The sequence below is a fragment of the Aptenodytes forsteri genome, unplaced genomic scaffold, assembly GCF_000699145.1.
Source record: "Aptenodytes forsteri isolate BGI_AS27 unplaced genomic scaffold, ASM69914v1 Scaffold49, whole genome shotgun sequence".
Lineage (NCBI taxonomy): Eukaryota > Metazoa > Chordata > Aves > Sphenisciformes > Spheniscidae > Aptenodytes > Aptenodytes forsteri.
The window spans coordinates 4,828,218-4,846,601 of NW_008795125.1; the positions used below are offsets into that span (position 1 = coordinate 4,828,218).

Sequence of the window (18,384 nt, forward strand, 5' to 3'; positions counted from 1 at the left end):
GCCTTTCCTAATAAATGTCTTCAAAGAGCACATTTAAATGCTTTTTCACAGAAATAACCATTCATCAGTTGCAAAAATGCAGAGACACTTTATTCTTTCTGTTTTGAACAAAATCAATTCAGCACAAATTTTGGGGGATGAAGTATGATTTTTTCCCCAAATGTATTTAAAAAGGCTAAAGAACAAAATGTTGGGGAGGCAGCTTTTTTTGGCAGATAGTAAAATATAAAATATGTGATTTAGAAAAAAGTTGGCTTAAAAATACACACACACAAATAATACAATAATATAAAAATACAGCTCAGCCAATGGCCTCTTAAAATTTACCTTTGGCATTACATTTGGCAGCCTAACACAAAAGACCCTTCCTATAAACAGAACTATAAAAAAGAGAAGTTCATAAATTAGATTGCAAGGGGTTGTAAGATCCTTTTCTTGATTCTCCAAACTCCTTTCCTTCCTGTCCACACACATAAGCATGACCAGTGAGGTATATAGAACGTAACACTGTCAGGCGTATGCACAATAAAAAAGTGCATAAACGTAGAAGTTCTCCCATTTTCTTGCGAACAGGTCGAAACTGTGTGGTTTGCATTCCCCCCCCCTTGGAAATAAAAAAAAATCATTTTTTATTGTTTTTTTTTCCTTACTTTGGCAGGATGAAAATGAACCCAGAGGAATATAAATGTCCTATTCCCAGCAGCAATGATCCATTTCCCTTGGCAACATTCGTTTGATGCCACAGATACTACAAGGTCGTTGGGTTGCTTTACAACTCTCTGGGTAACTTCCCATGGAAACATCATACATCTAGCACCATGTCATAGTGTTGCTCTTTCTTCCGCCTGCCACATTTGATGATAAGAACCAAGTACAAAGTCAAAAGCATAACCCAGTAACATGCATAGAGTATTGTGCCAATGATGAGAACTGTCTGTTTTGACTCAGAAAATGGCTTTTTTGATTCCTTGTAGATAGTGAAAATTACGCCACCTAGGAGGATTGTAAACCAAATGGAGACTGGAATGAGTCCTATAAAATTAACTACAATGGTTTTTCTTCCTGACGTGCCCCACCCTGCTTTGTTTATCGTGGCAATTGCAAACATCTTTGCTGGCAGTAAACTTGACATGTACAACACTGAGTAGAGTGACATGAAAACCATGACAATGTTGCCCCTAAGGAAGCTGGCAAAGGAAGACTTTATCAGGCCCACTAACTGAACTGTCAACAAGAAGAGGAGGATGTTCCAGATTTTTCCCCTGTAGAAGAGCTGAATGACTGTGGCGATAAGGAAGAAAGGAAAGAATCCAGTGATTACAGCTTCATAGGTCATCCACAAATGGTGCTTGTGGAACCACATTGCATTATAAAGCCACTCTCTAAAGTACGATTTACTCCAGCGGGTCTGCTGATTCAGCCACCTGAGATACTCTATCGGTGTTTCGGTAAGGCACTTGGATCTAGCTGTGTATTTTGTTGCATAGCCCAGACTTAGCACTCTGTTAGTTAGATGCCTGTCATCTCCAAAGCTGCACTGGGAGCCCATAAATTCTTGATTGTACCAATCTTCCACAAATTCATGGAGTAAAGAGTTTCTGTACATTCCCAGAGGTCCACTGATGCACTGTACACAGCCGAAATAGGACTGACAGGCTCTTTCTATGTTAAATGCCATCCAGTATCTCACGCTGCTCAGAAAGGAGATCCAGGAATCATATTTGTTCAAAATCTGCAAAATAAAAAAAAAAATTCATTTTAGATGAGCTCTTGAGACAGAAAATACACACATTGGAACAATAAGGAATTTGCAGAGACTAGAGCACCATTAGCCGAAATACAGGGGGAACCTCACTCCTGTGTCCAACGCACAGTAAATCTGCAAAATAAAAAAAAAAAATTCATTTTAGATGAGCTCTTGAGACAGAAAATATACACATTGGAACAATAAGGAATTTGCAGATACTAGAGCACCATTAGCCGAAATACAGGGGGAACCTCACTCCTGTGTCCAACGCACAGTGAATCCAGGAGTTACCTGTACAGTCCAGGACATTGACAGGAAGGGCAAGATGAAGCCTTCAAAAGTCTGTTCCACCAGAATGTTCTCTTTTTCCTTGCAACCTTTCCTATTCTCCACCAAGAAACTTCTTTTCTGGCTCATTCTTCCTTTCCCTCCACCCCCAGTTAAGGACCTGCTGGACTCAGCCTCTCCCGAGAGGAGATGGTGGAGTCCCAGATGTGGCCTCCTGCTTCTCTGCCCCCCGCACACATCTTTGGGACTCACAGGACTTCTTCCAGCCCTCCTAAAGCTATGCTGGAGCATGAGAAAGGCTGAGCACATGGTCTTTGGGCTACATTTTTGGTATCATAAGGCTGGCCCTAGAGGTTTGACTCTGGACTATGTCCCCATATCTGACATTAGGCCCTCTGAGGAACAACCTGTTCTGATTCGTCTCTGCAGTACCAGCCCTGTTATGTTGCCCCAAGACATACTGTCACACTCCAGTAGAGTCTTGCTTTGGCCTGCATAAAGGTCTCAGTCTTTCTCTTCTGTATGCCCCAAAGCTCACCTGAAGCTCAGACCTACACTTAAAATACAACATAGACATAGTCTAGGAGTCTGAACACTCAACTGAGCTATAAGCATGTGCAGAAGCCCAAGTCCATGTCTTCACATCCAGGTTCTCAGCACGCACCTTGTGCTGGGGAATGTGGCAAGGAAGTGTGTAGCAGGGTGGCTGTGCCAGCTCTGCACCAATATCTTCTCAGTGTGGGGATTTTCAGGGGAATCTGTGGCCTTTTACAACTAGAAAGCACTTTCCTGCAACTAGAAAGAAATAGTCTTTTGCTCTGATGGCCCTAATTTCTGTCAGGTTTGAAGGCCAAGGGCCAATCTTGTCTCTGTTTCAATTTAATTCCAGAACATTTTAGAAGCAGCAGGGCTCAGGGGTAGGCTTAAGCTGGCTCAAATGTATTTGGTGTATGCTGGAAAGCGAATTGGGAAAAAAAAAAAGCCCAGAGCCTTCATTTTGCCACCCTTCCTCCCAGAGAACACATGTCCTTCCCACCTCTCTCTCTGCAGATGCTTATGAACCTTCACTGTCACAGCTGAACCCATACTGTCTCCTTCCAGTTGTACTCATGTGCCTGGCTTCTGACATGTGTAGGGTGAGTGTGACGCCTGGTTCGTGGTCAGTCCAGAGCCACAAAGATATTCAGGCTTCTGCGGGTATCTTAATTTCTGGAGTTAAGAGCCATATGCCTGAAATACTTCTGACTACTGGGGCGTTCATTAGTAAGTGCTTGCCCATATAGATGGCCCTTTCTCCTCCGTCTCACATAAAAGTCTAACTGAGTACGGGGGATCAAACCTAAGGCCAATTGAAATATTCATATGCATTTTTCTTTATAAATTGCAGCAGAAGCAATTGTGTCAAAAGGAATTAACAGCCTTTTGCTGTAGTTGTCAGCCAAACCCAGCAATACTGGAAATCCTGACAGAAGTGGAGCTGGGCCGACTTGGGGGCTTTCCATTGTCCTGCCTGACAGAGATGCAGAGGAAACCCAACAATACACAGAGCGCATAGTGCACTGCATTTCAAAAAGGCTGTTATTCCTAACAATCTTGGCTGCCAGTGGTAACATAATTGAAGTGCTTGGGGTGCTGGACTTGGCTTTGGAAGACCTGTTCTCAATTCCCTGCTCCCCTATAGCTTTTCTTTGGTACCCTGAGCAAGCGGTTATACCCAGAGACTCAAAGATGCAACAGTCCTGACAATGCCAGTGCCCCACTTTTCACATATATGGGGGAGAATAATATTTGTTTGTTTTCTCTAGGTGTTAAAACCGTACAGTGCTCACATCCAAGAATAAGAGTTTCTGTTCAACAGACAGAAGGGTTAAGGTATCATAAGAGACTCTATAATGGTATCATAGTATATTCAATGCTGTTCCAGGCAGGGAAATCTGTTGCAGTGCAAACAGTTGCTGAAACCCCTCTGTTAAACTGAAAATTGTCATACTTGCCTGCACATCACCTCCAACTCCTCCAACCATTGGATCTTCTTCTAAAACCTTTACCATCTCCACTGATGAGGCTGGATCAAGCATTGTATCTGAATCACAGACCTACAAGTAAGACAAAACAAGAACAAAAATGGGTAAAGGAGTACACTAGAGAAGAAAATAAAAATCATGCGAGCGATTGTAGTGACTCTAAATGCATATTCTCCTGAATGCAATTAAATCTCACTTTGCAGTCTGCATTGATACTTCTGTTAAAGGCCACTTGTATCAGGCAGCAAGGAGTAGTGCTGAATGAAACAGAGTACTTGTTAGGGCTGTGCACGCAAACAATCCTCTCTTCTGTATCAGCTCTATTTGTTTTACTGGCACACTGGGCTGGCTTCTTCGAATAAGTGATACGCTCTCAGAGATGGGGCACTGCAGAGCAAGACGTTGTTTGTGGGTGTGTGGCAGATTCCTGCTGAGCCCTGACATAGCGTTTCCCTGCGTCGGCTGCATGGTTGTAGCACCCTGTTCAAATGTTTCCCACTGCCATATGAGGGAAGGAGCAAGGAGTTAAATTCCAGACACTTGTTATAAAAAAGAAAAAGTAAGCTAGGAGTCTGGGAAGAAATCTAATAGTTCTTTCACTCACAGAAGGCTTTAGCAATTCATGTAAGATATGTATCTTGGATTCCAGAACAAACTAATTTTTAATTTTAGATGCATGGTGTGTTATTAGTAGTGCAGGGATTTGACATTTGATATATAGAAATTATTTGCTATTTTCCTCTGGCATTCTTATAAAAAATATGTAAGGCCAGAAGGAGCAAGTCCCGAAGTGCAGTACTCCATGAGAGCAGGGCAGAAATAGATGACACACACAAGGCGTTTCAGCCACACAAACACTCCTAGTCAACTAAACACTGTGTACATTAGGAATTGGCTTTCCCCTGGAGAGTAGGAGGAGGGCTCAGACAGGCTGGCCTGTCTGTGAGGCAGCTGGCATTGCTGTCCTTTGCTCAGAGGCGAATGACATGGCTGCAGCCTCTTTAAAACAAGCGGGTGTCTCCTTGTCACAGCTGCTGCTGTAAGCGGTGCCCCCATCATGTGTAAACTCATTTCACAGACACCCAGAAACTGGAGCAGAGGAGGCTGTCCCAGAAACACCCCTCTGGCCGGCTGGATCCTGCCCTACAAATTCTCATACTGCTTCCAGTTTATCCCCACGATGCATTCCTGCAATTTCAGATGGGGATAGTAGGGGCAAAAGTCTTTAGCTCTGCATGAATAACCTGTTAAGTCAGATTCTGGTGAGGCTTCATATTAGGTATCCTAATTTTGGTGCCCTTTCGTCCAGCCTTTCAATTCAGCCTAAGCCCCCTTGCTCCAGGGGAGTGGAAACCTTCATGTCTGGTCTGTGAAGGGGGAGGAGAGCGTTTTGGGTCTCCATTACGGACCAGACTCGAGCAGGGAGATTACCTGGGATAGTTGGGCTGCATAGCTTGGGATGCAGCTGAGTGTCTGCCAACATGTTCCCCTGCATGCTGAGAGAAGGCTGAGAGGAGAAAGCTGATGAAAGCTCTCAAATGAGAAAAGCCACAAGCATCTCCAGCTCCTGCTAACTTGATGCATCCAGCTCCTCTCCTCAAAGGACTCATCCTGAGGAGCACCTTTGTAACCTGGCCAAGGTGTGCCTCCAGCTTTGGTGGAAAGCTGTCATCAGTGACAGCACTCAGTGATAGAAAGGGAGCAAAACAATTCTGCTGAAGAGGGGAAAGGATGCCTCTATTTCTATCTGGGACTTCCTGAACAAACCTGTTGCTGAGTGTTTTGCACAAGGAATCTGTAGTTTGCTGAGTACCCAGGGCTCAGGCAGTGATACTCATCCCATTTCTTGTGACCATGAGTGGTGGGCTGGGATCAGCCCCCTCCCCAGCCCCTCTGCTTTCCGTCCAGTGCCTATCACTTGAGGCAGCTGAGCAGCCCCCATCCCGTCAGATGCATTTATCTATAGCAGAAAGACCTGCCCATGAGCAACATCACTAATATGAGATGAGTAATCCTGAAAACACTGGATTTATTTACAAATTACCAGCATGTGTCCTGGGCATGTCAGCACAGTGGACATGTCTGGGTTTCTGGGGCAAACCTGACAAGCCATCATTTTCCATTTAGATGAAGTTTTTGCAGGTGAAAAGAGGACAAGCCCAGAGAAAGGCAGACACTTAGGAACCCAGATAAAACACACTGAGGTCTGCCCAGCCAGGGGCAGCACAGCACAGCCCAAGAGCCAATTTGCCATCTTTTCACATAAGGGCTGAGTGACCTAGAAATTACTGCCTTGGCTCATAGAGTTGCATGAAAGGGACACTCGACCTTAAGCGAGTTGTTCAGATACTAGTTATAACCAGTGGCTGTTTATCCAAGCTGCTCTGAGACATTCAGGCTGTGCTGGACTGTCCACATGGGTACCTCCATCAAGCCAAGATTAATTGCACCCTGGCTGCACCGACCAGCTCTGCACTAATGATATCTGCCAGTTTAACTCCTCTACCTGATTGCTTGCACCCTCCTAACCTCCTCCAGGACAGAAACAAGCCTTCACAGCAGTTTCAGGTATTTAATAAGACACCACTAATGAGCAACAGCTCATTATCTGCATTGGTCTGACTGTTTATGATTGTCTGTCCATAACCCCAAAGTGTCTTTTAAGAACCATGAGGCCCACAGTTTCAGTGGTTGGCAATGGTGCTGACTGGTCCACTTTTTTAAGTGCTTGATCACTGATGCAGATTTTTCAGCCCTTAAAATGTTGGGCCTGTTTAAAGTAATTTACCTTGGGTACCCCCAAAGAACTATTTGAATTGTCTCAACCTTCATTCATTCATAAAACAGAGCCACATTTTAGCTGCATTGCATCACGACCGTGTAGCAGCCAGGGCCAACAAGGTGCTGCATTTCTAATATAGATGTGACTGTAGATGTGACTGTGGCATCAATCATTACTGCAGCCTTTGGTGGCTGCTTACAGCAGCATTACAGTCCCTGGCACATTCATCAGGACTTCTGAACCAGGTCAGGAGTGTTAATTGACTGAAAGACAAGAAACATCTCTTCCATTTTCTCAGTTTATACTATGACTGTTGAAATAGAAACACTTTTTCCAGGTCCCCTGAACAAATGCAAGAGCTGGACTGAGGGAGGAAAGTTGCAATGAATCTGTTTCCTCTCTGCCTTCTCTCTCTGCAATCTGATACTTCTGTGCAAAGCAATTGTAAAACCATGCTAATAAAGAAAACCAGCATTTTTATCCCATCATAGTCCCTCACAGCACAAAACCAAAGTGCAGACAATGGAGAGCTTAAGCCCATTGTTTTCAGAGAATAAATCCGTTTCCATTTTGGAAGCGGTAGGGGATGGGTTTTAAATCTTTGCCTTACTCTTCCAGCTCCGATAACAGAGTGGTTCCTATCACTCTTCAGTTTCTGTCCCTCCTGTGCGTGGAGGACTCGCTGCTCTCAGCCCAGCTACTGGCAGCCTCTCCGCACCCCTTGGACATTGTGCCTGTGGACGCTGTGCCGTGCAGAGCATGCACACACCCACCCACACAAGGCTGGGCATGGACCCCAGAAACACATATGGCTCAGCCATACAGCTGCCCTGAGCCAGCAGAGAGCATCTTGCGGGGAGCTGCTTCTCCACCGGAGGAGACTGCTGGATGCTCTGAGGTCGGGAGAAGGCGGGAAGGGCTGCGGGTGGTTAATTAGGAAGATCATCTCATATTCAGTGGGATTAGTCAAATAAGCCTTGCTGGCCTTGATCAAGAAGGAAGGATCCTCAGTGTCCAGCCAGAGACCCTGATCCCACCCGCCTTCCTCCACATACAAGCTCTTCCCCTTCCCACAGTCAGCAGGGCTGTTTGCAGGAGCGAGGAGTGCTTCCATGTGTAAGGCAAAAACATAGAAAATCTTTCATGGGATCCAAGGCAGCTGGAAAGAAATGTGTCTCTGCTGCTTTGGAAACAGGGAGAGAGGACCCAGCCTAATTCATTTTTAAGTGAATAGTGTCATAAGGGCTTTAAAGGCCAAGTCGCGGTGAGTGAGGTAATGCAGCTGTAAGTGATGAAGCAAAAGCTCCTTCAGGTTTAGCTGAAGAAATCTTTCTTTCAAGGCTGCACATTAACCCTTTTATTGAATACTCCGCACAGCCTTTGAAGCCTTTAAAATATCCCCATCTTTTTTACAGACTCCACCACTGCCCTGAGGTATTCCCTAGTGCCACCAAATACCTGTCTGTCTGTTTTCATATGGGGCCGCTAACAACCTCACAAAATAAAAACTTACTGAGATCTTGACCTACAGGAGCAGAGAAGGGGTCTTCAGGAGGCCACTGGCTTTGTCTGAAGCATAACCATTTGGATGAGGGGATAGTACTGAAGTCTGAGGAAGGATTTCAGATTTCTCCAGTAGTTGGTGCACAGATTTAACATATTCACAAATAGGTTGACCATTTTAAAAGGTAGCAAGATATGCTTTTAACGGTCAAGCTGTTTTTGAAGAGACTGAAAGGAGCACTGTGTTCATCAGGGACTAGGATGGCTTCTAACATGCTGCACAGAATATACAAAAGCTGCTTTCTTTCAAAGTGTGTTTGAATTGGCACTGACCTGGCACTCTAATACCTACCTGTACATAATCCACGCTTCTCCCCAGTGCTTTGAATGCTGTGTACATTACTTCTCTTTTTCCACCCCATTTCTGCATGATGCAAACACTTTTGTTGGACAGGACCAGCTGAGATACGTGTTGCATGCTCTCTCTGTGAGACTCCTCCGTCTCACCCGGACCTTTGTCATGGAAGTTATTACTCCAGATATAAGTGGCAGATTTGTCCCTACCCATGATTTCAGTAAAAATATCCATCATGTAAACATCATCTTCCGAATTCCCATCAATGACCATAACAACTTTAATTCCAGGGTAGGTCAATCTTTTCACAGAAAGTAAACATTTTCTTAAGTAGTCAGGATCCTCTTGATAGGCAGCAATACAAAGGGCAACTGTTTTGTTCAGCTTGATTGGAGTCTCTAGTGACCGCTTCATTTTCCTGTGCTCTAGGAAGGCAAACAGGCTTTGGATGATGAGATGTGATGCCAGGATAGCACCATAGAGTCCAAAGGAGAAGTAGTAGTTGTCTGTTTGGATGAACTGGTAGCCCACAATGTAAGCAGCGGTGATTCCCAGCAGGAGGGACACCCCAAAGAGTGTGGTTCCAAGTATTCTCAGGATACATATAAACCTCTCACAATACATCTGCAAAGAAGCACGGAAACCGTTAGCGGAGCCACCACTTGCTATTATGAGACCTCGTAAGGGGTCCGTGTGGCTACAACATAGAGCTCAGCATCAACAGAAACACCCTGTGCTTCTGGCTGCGTCATGGACTTACTGCATCACCTTGCTCAACTTAACATCTCTTTGCAGTAATTCCTCCATGTAAAGTAAGATTCAAATACACTTAATGTACTAGGGACATTTTCTACTACTTGTAATGTCCTCACAGAAGGTGCTGTCTGTGTCAGCATCTTATTTTGGCAGCCTAGGCTTGCTGAATGAGATTCTCTGTCTTATTACCCGGGGTCGGGTTGGAGAAGGGGCTTTTGGGCCACCACTCGCTTCATATGGTCGCAGGCAAGCAGAACAGCTGAATGTCTGGGCAGCCCCTCCTCATCCCCCATCTATGTCATGACTGCATCCCACCCTGAATCGCTTCTGTTGCTTAGTTATGTTTGCAAAAATATTGGAAAGACATTCTTAAAACAGATGTCTGAATGTATTTATAATTTTTTAAACAGATGTCTGAATATATTTATAATTTATATTTATATAATCAGACATCTGCTTTAAAAGGTCTTCTCAATACCATTGCAAAAATGTATTATTCATACATTTGTGTACACAGATATATGCACGTGTGAGCATGTGTGTATAGGGCTAAAGCTTGACTGAGATTAAGTCTGTGGCAAAAGTACTCATTAATTTAACAGAGCCAGGACTCCACCCTGGACTCAGAAATTCATTAGAACATCAGTTGATTCTGACAACGTCTGCATATTTAGGTTACCTGGCTGTAAAGTCTTCTAACCTAAGCTCTGGGTTATGGAGGAGCTGGCTAGCATGGAGGGTTGCTCTGGTATTCTTGAGACAAAAAATGTAGGCAGGCAGACAGGCGCTGCTGAGGCCAGACCTCGAATAGTGTGTTCAGTTTTGGGCCCCTCACTACAAGAAGGACATGGAGGGGCTGGAGCGTGTCCAGAGAAGGGCAACGAGGCTGGTGAGGGGTCTGGAGCACAAGTCTTCTGAGGAGCGGCTGAGGGAACTGGGGTTGTTTAGCCTGGAGAAAAGGAAGCTGGGGGGAGACCTCATCGCTCTCTACAACTCCCTGAAAGGAGGTTGTAGCGAGGTGGGTGTCGGTCTCTTCTCCCAAGTAACCAGCGATAGGACGAGAGGAAATGGCCTCAAGTTGCGCCAGGGGAGGTTTAGATTGGACGTGAGGAAAAATTTCTTCACCGAAAGGGTTGTCAAGCATTGGAGCAGGCTGCCCAGGGAACTGGCTGAGTCACCATCCCTGGAGGTATTTAAAAGACATGTAGATGTGGCACTTAGTGACATGGTTTAGAGGTGGACTTGGCAGTGTTAGGTTAACGGTTGGACTCGATGATCTTAAAGATCCTTTCCAACCTAAATGATTTTATGATTCTATGATTCTATGAATATGTTGCTACCTAACTGCTTTTTGTTGACAATCACATTAACCATTTTATGCAACAGCTTTCTCAGAATTACAGGAAAGTTAATGACAATGTTTTATGTCAATCGATGCGTTTGACATTAAGGTCATAAAACAAATGTCTGCTTAAGGCTAACCAAGCAAGTGTGTTGCAAGTCAATGAATCTGAAACTCATGCTTGAATATTTTGCTGAATTAGGGCCTCTCAGAGTAATGGACTTAATATTTGTGTTTTCTTACTACTATTCATATTTTCCCTGCTGCTATCATCTTGCTTGTCTGCTGGTCATGTTTGTTTCACCATCTGTTGGCCAAAGCTGAAGTTGGAACAGCACTTCCTTACATCATGTATGTCTTTAACTCTTTCTTGAAAAAATACTACCAAGCTGCAGCAGCATAGCTGTCATCAATTATATTTCTGTCTGAAAAGTTACAGGCTTGGAAAAAAAAAAGTCAACACAGAATCACTTACAAAATAAAAATAAACCAGGCGAGCATAAAGTCTGAAGTTACAAATACTGCTTTTTTCCACTGGCTATTTAGGGTCTTAAATTTCAAGACAGGAGGAAGCCTCTTAAATATATATTTGGAGAGACTGTCAAAGAAATCGGACCCTATCTCTAGGACTTCCTTGAATACTTACAGCTGGGCTCCGACAGGTGCTGTAATCACCCACCAGCAAAAGGGACCGTCCCTGCTCTGGCCTGTCTGAAAGTCTTTCACAACGGGGGTCATAGGGAAGCTTAATAAAAGATAGCTTATGCTTACCACCACTATAGGTGAATTAAAACTCAGTGCCCAAAATAGACTTGCTTTAGAAAACAGATTAAGTAATGGATCCCCTCTAGATCACCTTGAAGTCAAATAACCCGTGTGTTTATTAATCCCTCAAGCACACAGAAGGTCACAAACATCAAGGTAAACTTTTCATTAACGGTGCAGTTGTACCCTGCTTTTCCATTTGGGGTCCACTACTTTGCTTCTCTTGCCAGAAATAGAAAATTCCTATTAGTGAGTAGGGGCTACAGTATGCTTATATTAAGAATTATATGACTGAAATCAATGCACCACTTGTATGGGTAGAGCTCACAGGATTTAGATTAAGATCTGAAGCATTTACATTTGACTGACTATATACTGTACTAGGCTTCTTTTATATTAATTTGTTATTGCTTTTTCTCTCCTATGAAGTGTTTCTGCACAAAAGGAAAAAAAGAGAAATGAATTCTCTGATCCTGTCTTTACAGCACAGCTTCCCTCCCTTGCAAAAAACCAGTCTTTTAAGATCAAGAAATGGATTTCTGGTCTTAATAAAACAGCGTTTTTTTTCTATCCTTTCACTGTCAACCTTGGGAAAATAAACTGTGTTTTGATCTAAATTCCTGGCTTTCATCAAAGAAACTTTCCCCTTTGTATGTGCAATTGAGGTTTTTATGTATAGTCTTTTAACTGACTGAATCTCAGGGAAAGTCTGGAAAAAGTTGCTCAATATTCTCAAGCTTTAGCACGTGAGCTATTGATAACTTGCCCAGCAGAACTCATCTTTATCAACTTGAACGTGCCCAAACAACGGCAAAGAAGCCAAAAACTCTCCACCCTTCTCCAATAATTGAGCCAAGAAGTTAAAAGGAAATGATGCTTGTACATGTCTGGGACCAAAAATGAACTGCTGAGTCAAATAAAGGCACCAAGTGTAGGGAATAGCTACATCAAAGATTTTAAGGTCAGACAGTGCTGTTATGAATGTCTAGCCTGGCCTAACACAGTGAAATGTAAAAGGGCATCCTTAGTAAGGCATTAGTTGAAATCCATTCCTGAAGTTTCCTGAACTTGTCACATAAAGCTAGAATCAAGCATTATCGGAGAACCAGTGTACAGTACTGCATTTTAACCGTGCAAGCCTCGAATAATGCCATGCTGAGTCAAGATGTAAGTGTCAAATGCTTGGTTAAGCATTTGTGCACCCGTGTTAACTTTCAAAGCCACAATTATTTTTCAGTCATTTCATCGATAATCACTCTTTCTGAGTGCTAGCAATATTCTTTCAGAAAAATGTAATTGCTTATATTCAAAGTTGCCATCACTACAGACCTACTCAACAGCTGACTAATTGGCAGGGGGTATCGTACACATCTCGTATGATCAGCGCAGCTTAGTGTTTTGTTTATGCTTCAGCCTAATGGATCTTCAGTTCCTTGAGGGATCTAACCTGGTAAGTTTGTCCTGGGAAATAGGCACTGTAGCACTTCGGAAAAAAAGCACCGCCTAAGCTAGGGATGAGGTGCTCAACACATGGAAGACCTGCAGCCGGTCCCTGCTCCTGGATAAACATAATTGCAGGTCACTTCTGCATACACATGGAACTGATGCTACATGGGAAAAGGTGTTGGAGTGAGGAGAGGGACATGGCTTCTCACCTGGTGAGAAGGTGAGTTGGTGGGTTACCTCACTGCCTCTGGAGTCAAACCTGCATCTTGCACTTTCTGGGCAGGTTTTTAACCAGTTCTGTAAAGCAGGAGGAGGAAGACAGTACCTGCAATGTTCTTTCTTTATTATTACTTTTTTAAGAGTGAAAATTAGCACGGAAAAGTGCTAAGCACTATTAGCACTGAAAGAAGTCATAGGGTCCATTGCTTTGCATGAGCCCTGAAGGAGATTTTCAGGAGGCAATAAGACTGAAGATTCAAGTTTTAAGTAAGTAGCTGCAGACACCTGTATATTAACGCCTGCCCTGCCCAGGGCACTGGCTGTGTCAGACTCTTTTTGGAGGTGCCTATGTCCCACATGTACTGCACAGGAAGCCTGAGACAGTACTACTAATGCCACTCTGTGGTTTGGGCACCTAAATCCTTTATGGGCACCTTCACCTAACCCTGCAGTGCTGAACCCAGTACAAGCTTTACACAGCCTCCAGCAAACAGGGTCAAGGTTCGTATGCACAAGATGAGTGTATGTAGAGAGACTTCAAAGTCTACTGCTGAGTAATTTGTTGTCATGATCTTGCAGCTGTTTATTTCCATGGATGGAGCTGGTCAGTACTAACCAGCCCATCTAGTAGAAATGAAATATGAAAGCCATATGCTAAATCCTAATGCTATGGAGGCTGTTGCTGATTCAGTGACACATTTTGATTCACCAAGCAGTCCCAAGTATGTATGTGCCTTGTAGCGACTGTACAGGAGGAGGCAATGTGTGCCTCTCTTTGGAGGCTCCTATGGAAAAGCATGGCCAAGAAATGAACCCTTGCATGTACTTGACATCAGAGTCCACCTAGTGAGGTGTTTAGCATTGTGTCTCTTTTGGCATCCTGATAAAGCCATGCAAAGAGTATTTTTTTGGGGTCACACCTGTGATGAAGGAGAACTTACTCTACATTACTATTACCAACTGGCATAACTAAAAGTTGTAGTCTTCTGACATTATTTTCATAAAAAATGTCAGGTTAACAAAGAGTTGACTGATACCTACGTAGTAGATATAATGACTGGGGTATTAACTCTAACACTAGAGATCACACTCCTTTCTCAGACTGAATAATGCCTTAGATCTCAAATTAGAAGAACAGCAAAATATGCTTGAGTTCTCTCTATTCTGAAAAATGTTTAGGCTAGCATTTAACTGTTATTAAGGTACATAGATCTAACTTCAATAAGATCTAGACACTTGACTGAAATTCAGCATGTTCTTATGTCCTGATTTGGACTGGGTCTTTACTCAGCAAAGAACACTGCTGACTTCCATGGTAAAGCACCACTTTTTCCCCTCTCCAAAATAATATAGCACAGTCCATCCATATGGTTATTAATCAGCTTTCATGCATCCCTGAGCGTAACAGGACCTGAAGATAGTTCATCCCTTTGCAAAGTCAGGAGGCAAAGAGAAAAAAAGCTTAATTTGTTACTAATACATCAGAAAGTAAGCAACAGAATAGGGGCAAATATGTATCCAGAAAACCTATGTGTATTGGTGTCTGAACACATCAGTATTATCTGCAGTCTGTTCACTTATTCCATACCAGCCGTTGTGTAGCTCCTGTGAGCGCTAAGGAAGCAATCAGGTGCTTCCCTGCTTCTGCTGATACAGGACGTGGAACCAGTGACTGATGGGAGGTCAAACTGAAGTTAGGTTTGCTTGCAACACGTGGTATACAGCTCACTACATCATCTGTTTCAGAAGTCATCTCTCATGTACAACACTTAAACATCTTGCCATGTAGTACTTCTGGCTAGCTTTTCCCCAGAAGATTAAAAAGCAAGAGGGGGAGACACAGGAAGTTTGTACATAAGACGTAATTATTTGGAAGGTTGTTTGAAAGAATTAGCACTTATTAATTCCAAACATCTGAACACATTTTTAAAAAACCTTACACTGCAAAAGTCAATATTTGTCCAGAAGACAGCATTAAAGGTTCAGTCACAAATGTGCTTATTTTGTCCCCTTCACCTCTAAAGGTTCAAAAGAGCTATGTCTCTCTCTAGACATCTAGGGCTTTGGCCACATCGTCAAATGGTCCAATACTACAGGAACAGATATGTAAAAAGGAACACCTGGTGCTGAGGACCTAACTTCCACCCTCCATACATTTTCATATTTTACTCGGAACTAAGTTTAGTCAGACCCCATGGATTGAAAAACCATTATTGTCTGAAAAGTGTGCTCCAGGGGTACATCTTGCAATTAGCTTCATTCAAGAGGAAATCAGTTTGTGTGCCCAGCGATCGCTTTGCAACACAAACCAAAGCAATTTGGTTGGAAGGGGGGCAATTGTGTCATTGGCTTCAATAGCACACTCCTGATTCAAACTGAAATGCTAATACAAACCAACCCCACATACGAGATCTGCACATCAGACTTGTCCGAAAGATCTTTGCTGCAACCAGAAGTGCTGAGCACTGAAAACCCTTGAAAATGTCTCATTTTTACATGCCTGTATAGAAGCTGAATTCTTGAACATCTACTAGTCATGGTCCTCTGAACCTTAGTGCTGAGGCTTTGGATTCAGCAAAGCATGTAAGTATGTCATTAAAGATAAGTGTGCACTTAAGTATTTTGCTGAAGAGAGAAATCAGTGATAATTTATCTTGCAGTTCTGTAGTGCAGGCATAAAAAAAAAATCTTTCTCTGCGAAGCTGCTGTTTCTGGGATACTGATGATAAAAATGTATGCATACATTTGACAAATTTATTATACAGATTAATGTCCCTTATGAAGGTTGTCAGATGGGTCATCGCTTAACCACTGCATTTCTTACATTAGGGAATCTAAGAGTGGACCAGGACCCAGACAATTTGGATTTTGTTCCTAGTGTTGCCATTCACCTGCTGGGTGACCTTAGGTAAGTGAATTCATCTCCCTCTGCCTCAGCTTCCTCACCTGTAAAAGGGGAATCATGATCATGCAAGAGGTTCTTGAAGGTCTACAAACCCCTTCATAAGGCTTAGGTTACTGATATTTGTAATGTTACTCTTTCTGGCGTGATATGGGACCTACTGGTTCTCCAGTTCCATATAACTGTTTTTCCTCAGAAAAACACCAACAAAAACCATCAGACCACTTCCTATTTTCCTTGCCTATATTCACCTGAAGGTAGAGTCAGTAAGGGTTTGTCTGTAATAAACATGCAACTCTTACTCAGCAGGATGCCTGGGATCAGTGAGGTTGGCAACATAAAAGCTGACACACACAGGTATGTATGTGCATACAGCTACCGAGGGCTGTTTTGCACACAACTAAAGGAAGAGTATCACCTTTCATAAGCCTTAAAAAAACCTCCTTACTTGTGAGAATAATAGGATTGACTTCAACAGATCAGCTGCTTCAATGGCATGAGCGTGTTTGAGTGCATGTGTGAGCGTGTGTGTGCATGCACGCAGGCTGACACATACTGTATGTGGCCTTATACGCATATACCCTGTGTGTATACACAAATTGTATCTGAGCGTTACAATTTTCCAGCCAATATTTAGACTTTTTATTAGCCTTATTTTGGCGGCAGAATAAATCATTTATCTTTGAAGTACAAATGATTCCAGGTACACATTAATTACAAGCATAAAATAGCTGTCCAGACTCTCTCTTCTGTTCTACAGCCTGCAGAGAGGAAACTGAAAAGTTGTGTTACATCTGTACATCTTTACTACAGCAGAGTTACCATATCTGGTGCTTTTGGTTATTTATCACTTCCAGATTTTGTCATACCATTGATCTTCTGGAAAGGGCTCACATAAGACTAAAATTAACTCTGGGCTAAGGTTTAAAATAAAGAACAGGATTAGTAATGATGGCAAACTGTATCTGCATGCACAGGCTTTGATCAGCAAATCAAGAATCTCCTGTCTGCTCAATGTATGTTTCCCACTAAACTGCCCAAATTTAGTCTCTTACAGGTTTGAGTAACCGATGTGGAATGAATTCTACAGCTGCTGGTTGGATTTGTCCCTAATGTAGACAGTGATACACTAGTTGTTACATTAACCAAAAGAAGGCCAACCCTCCCCCATCAAATGCTCTGATAAATAAATCAAGAAGTAAATCATATTTGTACTCAGATATTTTGGATTGCGGTTAAACAAAAATCTAGTTTAGAAATGTTTTCTTGTTGCTGGTTATGAAGTCCATGGATGTTTTTGGCACAAAACTGACTATTCCATGCCTTTATCCAGCAAATAAATATTTATTTGGTGTTCATAGCTTTTTATCTTGTAATTTGTTTATAAAGCACAGGTCCTATCTTGTTTGACTCAGTCAAGTCCCACTACACTGAATGGAGGAGTAATTTGCTGCTTTATACACTAATCTTGAATAGTAACAAAATGAAGCAAATTTGCTTCCACATCATAAATATGAACCGCCAAGTTTGTTGCTAGTGAACTAGCATGGGAAACTCCACTGAACCCAGTAGAGCTGCTCTTCCTACTGGGAAAACCTTTTCCCAGGTTTTTCTGCACTTCCGTGCAGGATAAGAAAGATTTACTAACATGAAATAAAACCCTGGCTTTATTGACACCAGTGACAAAACTCCTCTAACCTTGGTGGGGGCTGGATTTTGAGCAGTTATTTAGGGAAAGAGAACACATTTCACTGCCATCACCCCCGAACGAAATGACCTACCCTTTCTCTTAAGCAAGCCCCAAGGCACCCATGTCACACGCAATGTGTGCTGGAGAAAAAACGCCTGTGTGCCTACGGAAAAGTGATCCATAAGGAAGGAGGCTATGAAGCAGGGTGCTAACGTGGAGGAGTGGCTATGCCTCGGGAGATGTGGGGTCACTGCAGACCCTGAAGAAGGGGTTAGCCAACGCCCACCAGGAGTGTCGTCGTATATCGGGGGCTGGGAAATGGGGTAAATTCTCTCTTAAGGTCCCTTTCATCCCTCTTTGCCAGCACTGCTATGGAGTCGGGCAAGACAAGGCGAAGGGTATTAAGGCTCTTACGAGCTGGGTCTCGGCCGTGTCCGAGGGACGCGAACTGGCACTCGCACAGGTGCAGGGAGGGGCCGCGGGGGACAGAGGTCTGCGGAAGGCCGCCGACGGGGCTTCCAGCCGGGAAGGAGGCCCCGAGACTGCCGAGGGGTGAACACCGAGG

General features: G+C 43.3%; 1 protein-coding gene across 1 annotated transcript in view; it reads right to left on the bottom strand.

Annotated features, from left to right (window-relative positions):
- Nucleotides 1–211: 211 nt before the first annotated feature.
- The window catches only part of HAS2 (hyaluronan synthase 2), a 20,177-nt gene continuing 2,004 nt past the window's right edge, over nt 212–18,384 (bottom strand). Inside the window, exons 2-4 of the mRNA XM_009277218.1 lie at nt 8,697–9,323; nt 4,030–4,131; nt 212–1,732 (exon numbers count right to left, since the gene is read on the bottom strand). Coding sequence (XP_009275493.1) covers nt 803–1,732; nt 4,030–4,131; nt 8,697–9,323 — 1,659 coding nt within the window. The 3' untranslated portion in view covers nt 212–802. The remainder of the gene's footprint in view (nt 1,733–4,029; nt 4,132–8,696; nt 9,324–18,384) is intronic.